Source organism: Haplochromis burtoni, unplaced genomic scaffold, assembly GCF_018398535.1.
Source record: "Haplochromis burtoni strain Fernald_Lab_line unplaced genomic scaffold, NCSU_Asbu1 Contig_27, whole genome shotgun sequence".
Taxonomy (NCBI): domain Eukaryota; kingdom Metazoa; phylum Chordata; class Actinopteri; order Cichliformes; family Cichlidae; genus Haplochromis; species Haplochromis burtoni.
The window spans coordinates 470,584-489,604 of record NW_024582388.1 but is presented as its reverse complement, the minus strand read 5'-3'; the positions used below and the strand labels follow the sequence as shown (position 1 = coordinate 489,604).

The 19,021-nt window shown below is 39.5% G+C and overlaps 1 protein-coding gene across 5 annotated transcripts in view; it reads right to left on the bottom strand.

Moving 5' to 3' along the window:
- LOC102304111 (nuclear receptor coactivator 2) overlaps window positions 1-19,021 on the bottom strand; it is a 50,419-nt gene that overhangs the window by 21,062 nt on the left and 10,336 nt on the right. For 3 of the 5 annotated variants that reach the window (XM_005917992.3, XM_005917995.3, XM_005917996.3), the window contains exons 2-4: window positions 16,120-16,181; window positions 2,717-2,827; window positions 1,938-2,110 (exon numbers count right to left, since the gene is read on the bottom strand). In XM_005917992.3, the coding sequence (XP_005918054.1) occupies window positions 1,938-2,110; window positions 2,717-2,808 (265 nt within the window). In that variant the 5' untranslated portion in view covers window positions 2,809-2,827; window positions 16,120-16,181. Of the gene's footprint in view, window positions 1-1,937; window positions 2,111-2,716; window positions 2,828-14,063; window positions 14,318-16,119; window positions 16,182-19,021 lie in introns of those variants that run through there. The other 2 variants (XM_005917993.2, XM_005917994.3) reach the window with 2 other exon arrangements.

Sequence of the window (19,021 nt, the reverse complement as noted above, 5' to 3'; positions counted from 1 at the left end):
GGATAAAATTACATCAAGGTTGAAAGAGTGAATAAACAAAAGGGAGAAAAGAAGAGAAGAAAAACATGAAGAAAATGACTGAAAGGAATTAAAGTAGACCGAGGAAGGGTAAAAAAGGAGATAAGGACATAAAAGAATTAAAAAGGAAAGGAAAGGAAAGGAAAGGAAAGGAAAGGAAAGGAAAGGAAAGGAAAGGAAAGGAAAGGAAAGCAAAGGAAAAGAAAGAACCTGGTAGGATGAAGAAATGAGGGAAGAAGTGATGATGAAAAATGTGGCGTTAAAGTGAAATGACACTGTAAAAAGGGGGACTCGTGTTTTAAAAAAGCAACGGGTGAAGACTGAGATGTGGTGAGAAAAGTTGGGAGATAAAGGAAGAGGGCTAAAGGGAAGACGTGCAGGAGCTGAGGAAATCGTGAGACTGTGATGAAGGCAGGTCTGCCCGCTTTCCTCTGAAGACTCACATCATGTTGGTCAGTGTTACATAACAGCCCTGCCTCTGTCTGTCTGTCTCACCATCATCACACACACACATTGTCATTATTGAGTCTGTGTTTACACTCACATTTCCTCTCTCCGCATCGGTCTGTCGAGTCTACTGCAGGTCCTAGAAGATGGGGACTTACATGCAGGACGGAGCCAGAGTTTTTGTTTTTCAAGACTTAGGTATTAAAGTTATGCTAAAAGACAGTTTTGTGCTGACAGTTGTCAGTAGTGTGGTTTCCTTTTGTACAGTTAAACACATAAGAAGAGCAGAAAGCCATTTCAATAATTACATGTTCAGTTTATGTGCTTGCAGCACTTAAGTTGTTACAGACTTAATACTATTTATGCTTCTTCACTTCCAATGTCAACGCTTTCCTCAGGCAATTGTTCCATGTTTGTGACTGTGAAAACATGAATAGACTCTCTTTGATTATGAAACTGTCATCTGAGAGTTTGATCTTCCTTGAACTTCCTGCTTTCATTAGAAGGTGAAATTTTCTCAACTTATCTGGACTCATTAAAATAGATTGCTGAACAGATTCTCTCTTAGGCACTTCCAGGCACTGGTTTTCACCAAAAGGAGTAGTTGTTATTCTTAAAACATTTATTATTACACTTGTATAATACAATTTCTGCTAACATGGTCTTTTTCATAACTGTCCTCATCATATTCTTCTTCAGGGCTTCTATCAGTAGTCTCTAAAGTAACTCCTACCAAGTCAGGGAGTTTTTTTGGGGATGTTAGGAGTTCGTTTTTTTTAACGTGTATAAACTGGAGTCGTAATTAAGGCAGATGAAACTATTCAGCACGTGTTCGAGTTAACTTTGAGGTTAACTGTGATTTGGTACTTTTCTTCACAACAGGAACATCTTTTGCTAGAAATTCTCCATCGATTGTAATATTGTACTTACTTTGGAGATATTGTGACTTTTTGTAAATTTCTGTAATTGTAAAACTGGTTAACGACCAAAAAGATAAAAACGGAAATGCTGACAAGTCAAAAAACGAGTGTGTGGCTTTGCTTGCCCTTGTTAATGAGCGGTTCATCATGACTCAGCTAGCTATAGGCTTTTCTTGCCTTCAGTCATTAATTATAAATGCTAGCAGGCTTTAGGGATAAACTGTCTATCTGACAGTGGCACTGCCATCTTGACAACCACTGAATGGAACTGTCACAGGAGGATAGATTCTAATGGCTTTGGTAATGGCCAGACTTTCCCCCCAGCTCCACCAGCAGTTAGTTTTGACTATTTGACTGTTGTTTGTAATTACGTTGGGGGATCCCCTGCCTTTTCCTCTTATTTGTAAATGTAGATTTGAGAAGTTTTACGGACAAACACCCTGAACGCTGGCAAATCAAAAACATCTGGGTGTCTTTGGTTTTCCAAGCACAAGCGCCAAAGCACATTTATTAACATTTAGTTATTATTATTACACAAGAGCATATCCTCACCCTGCTCCTTGATCTGCCTGATCTGCTTCACCGTCTCCTTGAGGATGGCACATTTGTCCGGCTTGACGTTAAGGTCGTCCATGTCGTTGATGTTGGCAAAGATCAGCTCTGCCAGTTCCTCGATGTACTTGTTCTCCTGCTCCCGGTTTCTCCTCTCAGTGCTCCTCTTAGGGCTGGAGGATAAGGAGGGAAATGACGACATCATTGAAAGAAATTAATGAAGTCAAAACCACAATAACTGCAACGGTGCTGCGCTGTATGATAATATAGCTGTGATATAACAGCCGAGGACTTTGCTGCACCGTGCAGTAATCTTACACTGAGTTTCCAAAAATGTTTCTACATATCCGAGAGTTACTCGCGTGCTCTCCATACTGACTACTTCTCTTTTCGGAGACAAAGAGACACTTAGTAAAATTAAGTTCTTAACCTCCGACGCAACATCAGTGTGTCCTCATTATAGTCTGCAGCGTACCATCAAACAACAGTTCATTCAGTCAACTTGTGGTATACAAAGATGCTGCAGCAGCATTTTTCTATAGTGACCCACATTAATCACTCCCTTTTCTTCTTAATGAGCCATAAACTATCATGCCATTTATAACTACTTACTTATTTATTTAATAATGTGACAAAAATCTAACCAACCAAAATGAGGAGCTATATAATTAATAATCAAGTGTTCTATAAGGAAGTAATAAGGCTAGTTCTGATTAATTGTTATTGTCATTTATGTATTACAGTGTATCATGAGGCTGTGTGGTGGATAAAGGTTTTACCTGGGCCCCAGGAGGTCTGACTGACAGTCCTTCCTCTTCAGAGAGTCTCCCCCTCTGGGGGGCTCTGGGGTGTCCCCCCTCCCACTACTCATCTTCAGCAGATATCAGCACCTGGAGGCAGAAAAGCAAACCCGTGCAGATTGTAGTTAGAGTTTGGTGTTTAGCGTGCTTATTGTTACATATAAAATTGGTAAATAATGCGTACATATAGCCCTCTGGAGTGTACAGCTGGATGCTGGGGTTATTGATGAATTGAAGAAGACTGGGATGAGAATTTAGACCGAGTATGCTCTCCATATGACACGAGGAATGTGAGACACGTTATGAGTGCATGTAGTGGTGCAGATGGAGCTGCCTGCCTGGAGAACTGTGGCTTGAAGGCTTAACTTCATTTAAAATCACCATAAAATAAAACATAAGTTACATGTTTTGGCATAAACAGCAACTATCAAATGTAAAGGTACAACAGTATAATAACCACGGACCTGTTTAAGCAATACAAATGTAGATCAGTTACTGGAGCTGCCTGTCATAATATTTACATTCTCACAGCAAGAGTACAAGCCTGAAAAACTATAGAGTCCTTTGGACATTTATGTGTTCATGATTTCAAACATATCCAAAGTGTTTACAGTAAATCTCAATAAACAAAGACATAACCTCGATGCGCCAGATTGAAGCAGCACAAGTGCAGCTGAGCACCGTGGACACTAAATCCTTAAAAACTGACGGTGAAGAGTGGTCGTCTCACTCCTTGATGAACTTCACTTCATTATTTATAGGCAAAAGTTAATGCGCTGAAGATGTACACACACTGCATTTTGTATAATGAGGGAGTGCGCTCGTGACTCCCGAACACAATGTGCTATTGTAAAGTGCCCGCAGGCAATGTGGGAGGCCCAGTGGGAATACAGTAGGTGTCAATAATTACTTCAGTTAGAAACAGCTAATTCATGTAGGCATTCACTGTTCTTACATGAACATTTATGGTGTTTGAGTCAAAGGCATTCAGTAGCAGTCATAATGACGACAGCCAAGTTGTTTAAAGAATATTTTTGCCATCTTGAAAGAATTGGGTAAGACCGAAAAGAAGCAAAGTATAGACAGGTGGAAAGGCATTTAAATTAAACACTTCTTGGCAGGGAAAGTTACACCATATGGTCACCTCATGTGGCTAGACCTACAAAACACTGCTTACAAAACCCTTGTTGGTCTAACATGGTCAACTCTCTGATTTCTCCCTCAGTTTTACTTTAAATTACTCAAATTGCAGATGTGTGTTATGGTAGCTGTTTGGCGCTTAGTTCTGTTTTTCAAGAAACGGTTAAAAATTGCTTCAGGTTCAGGCCTTTCAAAGGACTGGCGTGTCCTTTTTTGTTAATATAACACAGGTTTGGAGTTGAGGTAATAAAAAGGACATACTGATTACAAATTGACAGAATAGATGTGACAAACATCTGTTATCTTTAACAATCATTTGCAGATGAGACAGACTCCAACAGTTACAAGCAGGAGCAGAGGCAGTGTCTGTTAGGACAGTCGGGCTTTAAGGCCTTTCAACGGGCCAGCCCATCACCTGACTTTTACATAACAGGCCGTCAGTGGGGCTGATACTGTGCAGATAAAGGCAGGATAGAGGGATAAAGGAAAGAAAAACAGCAGGGAGGGAGATGGAGAGTAAAGAGAGACAAAAAGAAAGAAACCTATAAGGGAAGAAATAAATAAGGGCCTGCAGAAACATTTTCTCACACAGCCTTCAAGCTGGCAAGTGTAAGTGTTGCAGAATAATACAAGTGGAAATGTATGGGGTAACAGGAGGAAGAAAATAGGAGGAGGAGCATCTGCTGTTCTGAATTAGCAGGCTTGAGGAAGGAGGAAAATATATCCCTATTACACAAAGAGAGCAGAAAATTATCAATAATGTGATTTAAAAAAAAAAAAAAGTAATTTAAAAAAAAAAAAAATCAGACAGTCAGTTTTTGCCAAGTGGTGTCTTTGGCTGTGGATGTGGTGATAGTTCCCACAATGCAAAGAGAGCCCTTGTTAATGAGCTGTTATCATTGTGATTCAGCTAGCTATCAACTTTTCGTGCCATCAGCCAATTTTTAGAAAAGCTAGCAGGCTGGCTTTAGGAATAAAATGCCTGTCTGACAGTGGCACTGCCATCTTGACAACCACTGAATGAATTTGTCTCAAAAGGACTGATTATAATGACTTTGTTTATGGCCAGACTTTCCCTCCAGCTACACCAGCAGTTCCTTTGGACCATTCAACTTCCGTTTTGTAATTACTTTGTAATTACTCTTCCATCTACCACTACCAACATGCTAAACTACATATAGCATTGTACCTGCTAAATATCAGTGTGCTAGCAATGTGACCATTCGACTGTCCTGTTATTAGGCTACAAGCACCACCAGAGCTGTGGATCCTTAGCCGTCCTATGATTTGTATAAATGTGGAGGAAGAAACACACATATACACTGCAAAGTTATTAAAAATAGAACGACATTAACGTCCCTACTGTAGGTTACATGATGACACTTAATGGTGGGTGATGGTTGCTGATTGATGACTAGAATATAATTAAAAGAGCAGGTCTACGTGAAATACAGAAGATTTCAGCAGTGATGAGGGTCATGGTGAGAGACAAACATCTCTGTCCACTTGGCCACCGTAATTACCCTTTCTAATGCCTTCCCATACACAGGCATTAGACTGAGAACACGCGTCATGTCTGGTAGCCAGTAAGTTAAAAATAAGACTACTTTTTTTGGTCAGGTCAACCATGAGAAAGCAAAGAGTCTAATAAACAAAACAGGAATTTGAAATTTTGTGCTGCCTTCTGAGTCAAAGCAGCTTTTTGATATCTTTTCTGAACATGAAGCAGTTCAAAGAAAATCTATTACCCATTTTGGCTCCTGCTGACTTACATCATTAAATTATTGAATTGGGGGTCAACAACTTTGTTTTCTTTTTATTTCGTTGCATCTGTCGTTTGATGGAAGATAGTTTATTAGCTCTCTATAGTATCAATGGCATCTTTGTTCCCTTTTCAGCGTTATAGGTCTTCATTTTCAACTCACTTTCATTTATATAAAGCCAAATCACAATAGTCACCTCAAAAAACCCACCAATCAGATCACCCCCTATTAGCCAGCACTTGGCGACAGTGGGAGGGGGAAGGAAGAACTCCCTTTTAACAGGGAGAACCTGCAGCAGAACCAGGCTCTGGGAGTGGCAGACATCTGCCATGACCAGATGGAACCAGAGATTAATAATACCTGATGAATAAATACTCTGTGGTTTATAAACTCAGAGTGAAAAAAGGTGAGTGAGTGCATCATGGGAAGCCCCCAGGAGCCCAGGCCTATTGCAGAAAACCTAAGGGAGGATTCCAGGTGACATGATCTAGCCCTAACTACAAAAAAGGATAGTTTTAAGTCTAATCTTAAACGAAGTGAGGGTGAGGCTGGTTCCACAGAAGAATGGCCCAAAAGCTGAAGGTACTGCCTCCCACTTTACTTTTAAATATCCCACAAGTAAGCCAACAGTCGTAGAACAAAGTGCTCTACTGGGAAGGTGCGGTAACATGAGGTCTTTAGGATAAGATGGGGCCTAAAAATTCAAGACCTTGTATGTGAGGAGAAGGATTTTAAGTTTCTAAATTTGACTCTAGATTTAACAGGGAGCCAGTGTAGAGGAGCTCATATGGGAAAACGTTTATACTTTCTAGTTCCTGTCAGTACTCAGCAGCTGATTTAAAGTTAGCTTTGCAAACATATTTTGCTAACACAAATTGATGCCAAGTTGATCAACTCTCACGTGGCATATGCAAATGAACAGAAAGTCATTTGACAATACCCACTTCTTTCCTAATAGTGTAATCAGCATCCTAATAAACAAGGAAATTACAACGTGTGAGTTAATTACTTGATTGTCAATCATTGCTGGAGATATTTAAATTTGAACATCAAGTACCAAAACTAACCTTCTACCCTCGAGCTGTGCAAGACATCCATTTACTTGGATTAAGTAGGAAAAAAAGGAAACACCTCTCTAAAAGTTAATTAAACAAAGGTTAGCGACGTCAAGTGTGATGTTAGTTTCAAAACAAAGAGTCTTATTATGTTCAGCGGACGGTGAAGTTAACGTTATCATCACGAGAGTCCAGCACGCTAACCTCAAAAGTTGATGAAAGCCTCGCTTAAAGATTCAGTCAATCAGAGAAAGGTACACACACACACACACACACACACACGCACACACACACGCACGCACGCACGCACGCACACACACAAAGTCACTTTACTCCTCACAATCAGCTTCACTAAAATACTTCAATCAATGCCTGAAGTACATACACATGTCCAAATCCACAAGAACATCCATGAGACATGTGGCATAGAAACACAGAAAGACACACACACAAACACACACGTGCACACAATGAATTAACACTAATGTAGCCTGCGACAAAAGCCTTTACCCCGCTCAGCCCGATACTAATGCAATCAGAGGAGCCAAGAGCTTCGCAAAGTGAAGCCATTTAAAAACAATTTGAGAAGCAGAGAAGAGCCAGGGCCAGAGGGTCAAACCAGCCATTAAGAAATTAAAGCTGAGGATTGATCACTGCCTGCTTAAGTGGACCCTGTCTCCAGTAGAAACCACGGCTCCTCAGTTTCTTTGTTTTCAGTTTGTGGGGATGGGGGTTACAGAGGTGAGTGCAGGGTGAAGCTTTCACTTATGTGTTTTTGTTGTTTACTTCCCTTACTTATTTTTAAAGAAGAGGAAATGGACACATCTGTAGTCTCTGTTTAGTTTGAACAAAACACTGGGTTTAAATCTCTATGTCTGCAATCAGATGAGTGGATCAGGGGTATTATCATTTAGTTAATACAAACTACCTTTGCGGCCTTCAGCTTTCCAGGAATTTCCCCATAATTCCCACTGTGCAACAGAGGTATAGAGCATGTAGGTATTGGATTGCAACCACATGGAAATCAGGTGGGAAGAAAAAAAGATGAGCGATAGCACACCCGACTCCCATTTAGAAGTAAACAAAAATAGCACACTGAGTAAAAACCTCTGGAAAATCTGTTACTACTGTAAATTAGAGATAATTACAAGACCTGTTGTTCAGCAGGGAATGGCTGGGAAGTCAGGAGGATGCCACAATCACCATATGCATGACAGACCTACTCTGACCAAATGATAGTTGTCATGGAAGTAAAACGCACTATGGATTGTTATTGAGGTAATGAGTCATCCCCAGGCTTTAGTGTGCAGACTAATTGAGGTTTTCAGCGTGTAACAAAAAAAAAAGAAAAAATAACAACGACCACGCAGTCTTATGCAATGACTGACAGCACAAAATTAAAGCTAATGTGTTTTTTTTTTTGTTTTTTTTTGCAGGAATAGTGGAAAACCTGCATGTTTATTCTTAATGTCCTAATACATTTACTGTGCAAATGTCAGAGTTTTTATCCCCAGAAATTAATTGAGTCCGTCAGTTAATGTTACGCACAATTTAGCTCGCCGTGGGTGGCTGCTCTATTGAAGCTCCTCCTGGAGATCTTTGCATTTTGTGAAAAGGTTTTACATCTTACTATAATGATCATAAAGTATGCATGCATGACTCCTCCCAGACACATTAATCCATTTGGATTCAATTCATTTCATGTATAAAGCGCCAAAACACAAAAAGAGTCACCTCAAGGATGAATAATTAACATATATGTGTAATTTCATACATTTGCGAAGCATATAAGCATGGTAGGTAGTACTATTAGTAGTTATTATACTCTCTCTTATAGTACACCTTCAAAAAGGTTGATGACAAAGGATGATATTTAAGACTTTACACAAACTTTTGACCCTGAATCCTCCCTTAGTTACGCTGCAGTAGGTCTAGGGTGCTGGGGGCTTCCCATGATGCACCGAGTGTTTCTTTTTTACTCACTACATGTTTATTCACCACTCTGCATTTAATCATTAGTTATTATTCATCTCTGGCTCTCTTCCACAGCGTGTCTTCATCCTAACTTCCTCCCCTCACCCCAACTGGTTGCAGCACATGGCCGCCTCTCTCTCAGCCTGGTTCTGCTGGAGGTTTCTTCCTGTTAAAAGGGTGTTTTTCCTTCCTACTGTCACCAAAGTGCTTGCTTAAAGGAGTCAAATGATTGTTGGGGTTTTCTCTGTTTTCTCTGTATTATTGTAGGGTCTTTACCTCACAATATAAAAATGCCTTGAGCCAGTGGCTTCCTGATTTGGTGTTACATAAAACTGAATTTAATTTACTTTTTATTCCTTGCAGATCAATATTAAATTTTATTTTCAAACCTCTAGAAATGAAAAAAATAAATAAAACCGAATAATTATTTTTATGAATGCAACCTGTGAAGAGGAGTCACAGCTACAAATGCAGTACAGTCCACTATAATAGAAGACTAGTACTTCAGTGCCTTGTTTCCCTACTACTGCTAGTGCAAAAACAAAGAACTAAATGATAAAAATCAGGATCAATTTAGCAATCAGACACCAGTGGGCTTGACAGAGGTATTTGGTAGTAAGGACCCTCCTCCCTTTGGTGTCTGTAAACTGTTAAGGCTGCTGTCTAAAAGCCAGAAAACCCACAAACATAAAGTAGATTTAATACCCTGCTGTAGCTGGATTAAGAACACTGGCTTCTCCCACACTGAAAGGCCTGCGACATATGCACAGTGAGCGTGTTTGTGTATGTGGCTTTCTACGTGTTGGCGTGTCCACGTCAACAAGTCCAATCTCTTTATGTACATCGCGGCTGTTTGGTGCCACGGTGATGCTGAGCAGGTGACTCTATGGTTGGCTCTTCTCCAGTTACTGGTGACAATTTGTATTGTGCATATCTAGCTTTATTTCTCTGAGTAGCTACAATATTTGCTTTCAATAACTATTTAGTCATTTCAAGTAACCACTACCTTAAATTACCAAATAGCTTTTGATTTACTAGAAAGAGTCGCCACAAAGATAAAGACAGCAGTGGATGAACTGGTACAGCTGCTTTCTTTTTTGACGCCTGAGGCTCGTTGGAGCCGAGTCAGCAAATATTCAAACAATATTAGACTTTCCAGTAGGCTGTTTAACTGAGCTAACACAAATCAGCACTAACACCAGTTACCAGTTAGACTACACATATGTGCCAAAAAGGATAGATTCTACAACACGGCTTAAGGATGATAACACACAGGTGCTCTGCTGAGCTTTGCAGATGCACACATACTGCTGCCACTTAGGGAAATGGCCATGATACATGGAATAACCGGTTATGTGGGCTATTCTTGTTCATGTTTGTTCTTTTGTTGGTCATTAGCTTTGCTGCATTGTAGTCTGAAGTCATAATATGCAAAAATGTATTTGTAGTGTAATGAAACTAAATGTCAAAAACTATATAAACTGTCCATCTTTCTTGCTTGTTGCACCTTTGTGTGTTAAACTCTGTTGTCGTTCCTTTTCTTGCTCCACTAACCTCTCAGAAAAGAAGCATTTGAGAGCATAAGACCATATGAAAAAAAAACCCTAATGTGTGTCAACAAATAAGAAGAAAACAAACCTAATTAGATTGATGTTAAATTTCAGTCCAGTAATGATTAAACAAACTCTGTTTTGTTTGTTTCCTCAACATAAATCATATGTGACATATGTACATTTGATACAGATGTCACACTAAGCCTTATTTAAGAAGAGCTTTTTTATTTCCTGCTTATATCAAGCCTTTCATCTTAATTGGATAGTCCATAGCATAGCTAACATTACGACACACATGGATATAGCTAAAGAGCTGTTCAAACAATTTAGGTCATAATACTATCCTACACCTCAATCAACATCCTGTTGGAAGACCAAACTAAATCATCCAACAGCATCGTCTTCACAGCTCCAACATGTCAGTAAATCTTTAGTTTAATTCAATAATTATGATCGTTTGTTGGTATAGCTAATTGACCTCTTGCAAAATATTTCCTCATGAAAGGGAACAAGAAATTGAAATATTATGAAATTTTCTCTTTTGTTTTCTTTTTGTAATTCTTCTTTTTCTTCTTTTAACATCAAAAAATCTGTACATCAAACATTTGAAATCCCAGAACAAACGCTGCACCTCAAGAACAAGAGGAAAAAACACTATGAAAGGCTTTGAGAGGGTTGCACAGTCTGACTTCCACTTCAGCTTTCACAGTGTTGTTTCTTTCCAGTGTATCCATTACGCCCATGTAGTGGATGCAAATTTGACACGAGTATACGTGTATCCCTACAGCCGGTTTTCCACCTGAACACACAGGAGTTTCTCAGCCAATCAAGCCTGTCAAACATTTGGTCACAGTTACCTCTCTTGCCACCTGGTTGCCCAGACCTTCTTTTATTGAAGTGTCAAAGTTTCCAAAGACTTTTTGACGCTGTTGTGTTGGAATGAAAAGCAAATGCCTTTCTGTGTGCTGAGAAGTGAGTCCCCGTAAAAACCAAGCTGTACAAACTGGCTCACTTCAACCAGCACTCCTTTTTTTTGTCTAAATAATCACCCCCACCACCATAGCTCAGCCACCTTAGCTCAGTCTTCTTTCTGTTCCCCCTTTTTTTTTTTTTTTGCCATCTTCAACGTCATCACATCAACTTGAGAAAAATCTTGTTGTTACTAATAGATTACAATTAGAATGATCAGATCAAATTTGAACTAGAGTTAAATAGCAAATTATCTGCACATCTCTGTCTCTATAATTCTCCCAAAGTTAGAAAAGGGAACAAGAGGCAAAACAAGCAGAAACTCAACTGTATTGACAGAAACCCAAGAAAATCAGCTGAGTGAAAGATGATCTGATGCAAGTGCCGTGCAGAAACGCCAGAGTAATTATCATAGCATCAAAATGGAGGGACATTAAAAATAATAACTCTAAATAAACTGTTCACAGATGGCTTGTTAGCTGGCTAGATAGCCAGCAGCTGCTCATTACTCGGCATGTGCAGCTTCATGTAATGTGAGAGCGTGATCGATTATAGAAAGGAATCAATAACATTGAACATGCCTGCTCGGATGCTAACTCAATTGTGAGTGCATACACACGCATACGCACACACACCCACACACTAATGCAGACTCACTAAAACACAAACAAAAACGCCATGCTTCTACATGGACAAACATGATGATAATCACACACACACACACACACACACACACACAAACACAAACACACAAAAGAGTTTCTGCTGTAAACACTGAAACTGAGCGGCTGCTTAACAGCACAGAACAAAAACATCGGGGCCGCCTCGGCACTGCAGTTTAGGAAAGACACCAAAGGAGAACTTATGTTCCTCTAATGTGCAGAATCATCCTACATGCATTAAAAACAAACACAAAACATAAAAGTGGTGCTTGTCGAGACACAGACGGAAATAAAGTGATTGTTTTATGTCATCATGAAATCTGGACTCCTAAATATGATTTCTGCCTCTTCTCAGCTCAAGTTTCAAGTTCACAGTACAGGGCCGGTGGTTTGAAACTCTTCTGAAAAGCCATTCAAAGCTCTTTTGATCTGACAGTATACTGTAGTGTAATACTGCTTTCGTTGTACAGCACCTTTCATGCAACATGTGCGGCACTAAAAAAATGAGGATGCAGGTTTGATGAAAGAGCAAACAAGTAACGATAACAATTACACAACACACAAAGGCATTTTGTCATAACAGTTTGTGACGGGAGAAGCCCTGCTTTTAATGGGTGTTTAAATGTTTAAATCACTAATATCATCAAGTAGGATATTAGCTGAAAATGAGGGAGCATCTCCAGTTCTCATTTTTGGTGTGATTTTGGGTACCCAGCAGTAGAAAGGACACAAGGCAGTGGCTGGTCCTAAGCCTTTGAGCAAGGTGACTTTTAAAAGAATCAATTCTGAGAGATACAGGGAGCCAGTACAGTGTTCCCAGGTCTGGAGTGATGTGGTCCCTCTTCATTGTATAACATATGCAGAATTCAAGACAAACCTTACCACTTTTATCCAATTTAAACACTGTGCTAAACACTAAAATGCTGCTTTCTTTGCAGTTAGCAGTAAATCCCTTTTTATGACATGGGAAGACACCACAGCTCATATCAGACATGATTAGACGAATTCACCGGTGAGGTAGGCAACTTTAAAAAAGCCACACAAAGTGAAAGCAAAAACTTCTAGATAGAGATAGCAGAGGAGTTTCACGTTGTTCTACTGGCCCAGAGGTCAAACTCCACCTTCAGCTCCCTGAGTGACTTATCAGCAGAAGCAGCTAGTGTCTGTGTGAAAATTAACATGCAGTCACAGCCCAGTGACCCCATGAAACGCCAGCTGTTTGCATTGTGCTTCAGAAAGTTGTCTTTCAAAGTTTAACCTCTAAGATTGCTCAAGTTTGGCGCTGGTATGTGTGCCTTTGTGAGAAAAGCAGTCATGGATTTTTCAAACGTGGATCGCTGTGCTCACTTGGAAACGAAACATTCTGGTACACTAAAGATTTATTTCAGTGTTCCTCTACTGAAATTTAATATCCTGTGTAAAAACTGCCGTTGGGAATTAGTTAAAATGATTAAAACTGAACTGACACCTCACTAGCTAAGAATATTAACAAGTCCACCCCTTTTTTTCCCTTTAACTGCGAGCTTGTCATTACGAAACTGAGCATTTGCAAAGCGACTTCACAAACCTGTGAATTTTACACTCGGCCAACTTGCTGCTTTCTGGGTGAGTTTTACCAACAGTTGTTATTGAAGCGCAGAAAACTGAGTAAACAGTTGGCTGGTTAGACCTCAGGTGACAGAGCAGCTTCGGGCCTGCTGACTGTGCACTCTGCGTGTGTGGCCAGTCATTCATAACCACTCCCATTGCAACATGCACACACACGCAAACACACACGCTCGCACACACAAAACCACAACAACAATACATGACAGCTCAAAGTCCAAGTATGACTGGGATAGTCACACCTACTGTGAGCATCAGAACTCATCATTGTGGGCTAATAAAGAAACATGGGGATAATATAATATAAAGTTAATTTCTGTCATTCACATTAAATAAACATTAGCTCAGATATGTCCAATCAAAGCACGAGTGACTGACAGGTGCTTTAAAGCGGGACATAACTTCTGATTGATTCAAGTTAACAAGAAGTAGCTGACGACACTGCTAAACATTGCTTCTGTTTAATGTCATCAGCTGAGACATATGGAAAAAAAGAGTGTGTTCTTCTTAAATATAGTGTGTCAACCAACCTTATAGACTTTGCCTTTTAATCTGCTGTCAGCATGAAACAGAACGAAGCAGATCAGAGTCTGAGCGTTGCTTACCTTTGCTTTGGTTAAAACAGTCCATAACAGGTCCAGAGCCGGCTAAACATCCCATGTCAGCCAGGCAAACACACTGGTTTTCACAGCATACACACACACACACACGCACAACCATACACTCGTTTTGTATTTCCCCTCGCTTCTCTGTGAGATTATTCCTGTGTGTGTGTGTGTGTGTATGTGTGTATGTGTGTGTCATCTGCCTCTAATGACAGCTGACAAACTACATGCCGCAAATCCTCTCTCTCACTCACTCACTCCCTCCCCCTTGCTCTCTCTCTCCCCCTCTCTCGCTTGTTTTCCCCTCCCCCCATCACGTAGAAACACACACATACACACACTCCTCCCTGTCTCCTCCCACAACACAGGAACACACTCCTCCCTCCTCTCGCTCACAATCGTTCTAGGCACTGGATGATTTACATGGCCTATTGTTCTGTAATTCTGGATGGCTTTTATTATTTTAAAAAATACACTAATCATTACCGTCTATGACATTTGTTACAAAACAGTCAAAGTACAAAATGTGTTACTTTATCACTAGTTGCAACACTTTTCACAAACTTGCAATGCTTACATGCAGATGTTCAAAAAACTGCAAATATTTGGCAAAATGAGAAATGTGAGTGCTGTCAGAATTTACGGGTGCCTGAATATTTCTGTCTATTTTTGGCGAACAAGAAGAACAAAAAAATAAATACATACATACATTTTCTATTATTCAAACTTGCGCACAACTTTCAAAACTGAAGCAGAAAGAGATGTCTGTCAGAAACAGTGAAGCCAGTGAGTGACAGAGAAAGACTATTACATTCAGCACTTGCATAATAAGCATTGTCCCTGCTTGTATAATAAGCCCTACATGAAGGGAGATGGCAAAAACATAGACACACACACACAAGTGAAATGAGTCATAGAAAAAAGAGACAAACACACACTAAGAGGTAATTTTACAAATGGCTAAAGCTCTAAGAGCTTTGCGCACACATACAGCTACCCCATACTCACACAAAAATTGCTAGGTTAACTGTCACCCTCGCTTAAAACATACGATCCTTCTGTGTTTTCACTTTCCATGTTCTTATGTCAGGATGTCCCTGTTTTGCTTTATGAGCTGTTGTGGTTTCTATGAACTGCTGTAAATAATGTCTGACGGTGTTCCTTACCTTTGATCCAGTGATGCTCCTTTTGGTTTAGTTTCATGTTTTAAGTTTTAATGATCCCAACCAAATGTTCAGATGGTTGGTTTTTTTTAAGAGCTTAAAGTTTAAGCTCACAGTGGCAGAATGATGAGTGCTGTGAAACTGAAAACTTTGGGGTTTTTGTTTTCTTTTTTGCATTTTCTACTCTGCAAGTTGCCGTGTTAGAAGGCGATTATACTCTGACGTGCACAGCTGCAAACGTGGATGAGTAGTCCTGTTATAGTGCTGTGAAAGTACCCTTAAGTCCAGTTGAAGGGTACATGTGTAGCACACCGAATAAACTTGAACCGAATCTTAAAGGACTTGAAATCCATCACAAATACACTGACTGAGGAATGACCTTTGAACTTCTCCTGCTAATGTACTTTTCCCGATGCCATGGCACTAATATTTGGCCACGCAATATGCTATTTAATTATATTTGGTTATAGAAAATCAAACAAGAGTGCCATTACAGTACAATGGTCTACCATTGTCACTGGCCAATATCATCACTGCTAATGTCAGTATATTGGCAAGTAAGTTGGAATTTAACTTGGTCAGTGGTCAATATATCTGATGTAACACCCCAGTTTTGCACCGGATAAACACAGGCCAGTTGTGTTGTTAAAACAGAGATTTGCTTCCCTTAGCACAAAACCAAACATACAAACCAAAAAAAACTCAAATAAAATTCAGTGTTTTATAGAATCTGTGCATCTGCATGTTGAACTCCACTGCATCCCTAAATAACTTTTTTTTCTGTATCACTTGTATTGTAATATAACATATATGTGTACTGATATATGCTATATTTGTATTGCATCCTATTGTAATACAGCAAAACACTATCTTAACATAAAGATTCTGCTTACCTGATTTGCAAAGCATCATGGGTAAACATCCATAAAGATATGGCAACATCATTCAGTTATCTCTGTGAGACACATGAAACAAAAACAAAGATAAATGTTAGGTTTGTGTTTGAAAGGTTGGGCCGAAACAGATTTCTTAAATAGCAATGTGTCTCACAGCTGATCCTAGAATCTGCACAATCTTTGTTTCTTTGCTTGTCTTTTAAAAATAGTTTTTTCGTTAATAACATTTCTTTCAGCCTTTTATTACTATGTTTACTGTGTCTATTACTATGTAATACTTTGAAAACAGGATCCCAGATTGAAGGACCATAAAATGTATGCATGTCATCTTGTTCGTAGAAATACAGACACGTGGACAATGAATTATTGCATGTATAATGAACAGCTTAGGCACAAACTGAGAAAAATTGTAAGAAACTGGAAATGGCCAAAAATCAACGCAACATTAGCCAAGTTGGCGAAGCTTTTTATCCCTAATACAGATGAAGCTCTTAAGACACTGGATCATTCTCATAGCTCAAATTAGCATACGTCAATGTATTTTGTGTGACTATGAAGATGTAAACGGAGATGTGTCTTTCAAAATCCAGTGTTTATAAAATAATGTTTAGTCTCCAGCCTCACAGGTATAACAACCCCAGTGACATCATCAGGTTATTTTCTCAGAAACATAAAGCGTATTTTCACAGGATGAGAACTTCCCAAAACTAGTAATGTAACTTTAATATTAAACAATAAAGGCATACAAACACAAACACTGATGAGACATTCCCGTAAGTACTGAGTGAACGTTTTTTGACATCATATTGAGTTGCTAAAGTGCATGAATAATTATCACTTTCCAGGCATGAGACACACTTAAGTGAGACACATCACTTCATTTTACCACAAGAGTCAACCCATCATCAAGTACAGATGCAGGGCACGCCTAGATCAAATGTGTAAGAGTGTGTGCTTGCTACATATGCTGCCGTCTTTTACAGGGTAAAATCATTTAGCAGAATTTAACCTTAATCATCACCCACCAGTTATGCTGGAAATCGCACTCCTGCCCACAATAACAAGGATACCTGCAGCTTTTCCCAGACAATGACCCTGCCTGGGAGGAAGATTCCGAGAGCTCGGAGGCCTTTTTCACACCGTGAGGTTGACCTGGAACAGTATGGTGCTGCTCCAGGTTCATCGAGTTCCCACTGGCTTTGGTTCATATTCAAGAAACATCCTATTTTATGAAACAACTGGTCTCCTTTTATTTGAACAGCTGAAGTGTAGTGGAAATCTACTTAAATCCCTCCCTAACGATCAGATATTTCAGAACCATTTTACAGCGTGCCCTTTCATTTTCATGTTGCAGACAACTATGTGCGTGTGTGTAAAGTCCAAAGTGTAGGTCACATGTCCTGCTGCTGTGGAAAGACAGAAAGAGCCTACCTGTTTACTGGATTTCAGTCACCCTCCCTCACATATATATCTGTTGTAATCAAGTAAAAACTCATTTTTTTCAGGAACTATTATGCATCACATACTCTCTGTGTTGAATCACATCCTCTTCCCCCCTCAGTGTTAAAAGGGATGGCAAATTAAAGGAAAACCCCACACTGTGGGTTTGAGTGACGATTTACCATCTCGTGCCCTAAGAATTCAACACAGAAGCGACACGTCCAGTGCAACAGCATAACAGACCTGCAAAATCCTCCGACTGTAGAAGTGAAGCGTTCAGTATTTTTCCATAATTTTCTGTATATCTTTACCAAAAGTCCTTGACAAGAACTGTTACTGTGACTTTGTTCTTTTCCACTTCTGACATAGTGGTAAATAAGTTATAAATACAATTTCACTAATACTGAGGTTTGGGGCTATGAACATTTACGTACTTATGTTTAAACAAATTCAGCGTTCGATGCAGGAAGCTGAAACTTGTTTTCCCTTAGAGACATAATGTGAAGCATCAAACAAAAGAATATGTCACAAAATAGGAATAAAGGCTGATGCGGCCACAGGGATGTACCGATCCAATATCAGACTGATCCTGACTCAAAAAGCCGACAGCTGGGCCAATCTATGCAATTCAAGCCTATGTTGTTGTGTGTTTAATAAAGTATGAATCAGTAGCAATGCACTGGTTTGCTAGCAGGAGAGCTAACATAGCTCTCTCTCACTTGCTCTTGCACTCTTCCTCTTGCAATGTTCAGGCTAACACTTATTGGGAAATATTTATTTCACATACATTAACATAACACATTTTGTCAACTTGATTAATATTATTTCACCTCGCCTGCCTCTTGTCAGCTCCATGTAAACACGTGTGTGCATGTGCATCTGTGTTTGTGTGTAGGTGCACTCACGGCGAGACTGAGAGCAGCGAAAGGAGAAACTAGTATGAAATGAAAGCTGTGGGCAGGAAAGATTCTAAATCTGAGCTGAAATGAAACTAGTGCAAAAAAGATTAGGCGAATAACATACACACTTTTTATTTTTATTTTAGATTGAATTCATCTTGGTTGTCTTGTCATTTATTACTAGACTCAAAAAGCCTGTTACAATTTGTTTTACAAAGTCTGGAAAGCGAAAGCCAAGCCTGACATTGCCTTGCAGATAAAAGAGCAATTCCCAATTGCTTCCTCGTAGTAAAAGAATACAGTCCAGTCATTTAACTGGTATCAGTACTCGGTATCCGCATGCATTGCTCACTGTGGGCATGGACAGGGTTGACCAACCAGTTTTAAAAACATGATGATGTGTATAATGCAATATGTTGCAACTTGAAAGTTTAACAAGTTAAAATAGATGAAATAAATGGAAGAGTCAAACCTACCAAATCGAGATCGTTAGCACAGTGGTAATGTGTTGCATGCTTGTGGTGTGTGTGTGTGTGTGTGTGTGTGTGTGTGTGTGTGTG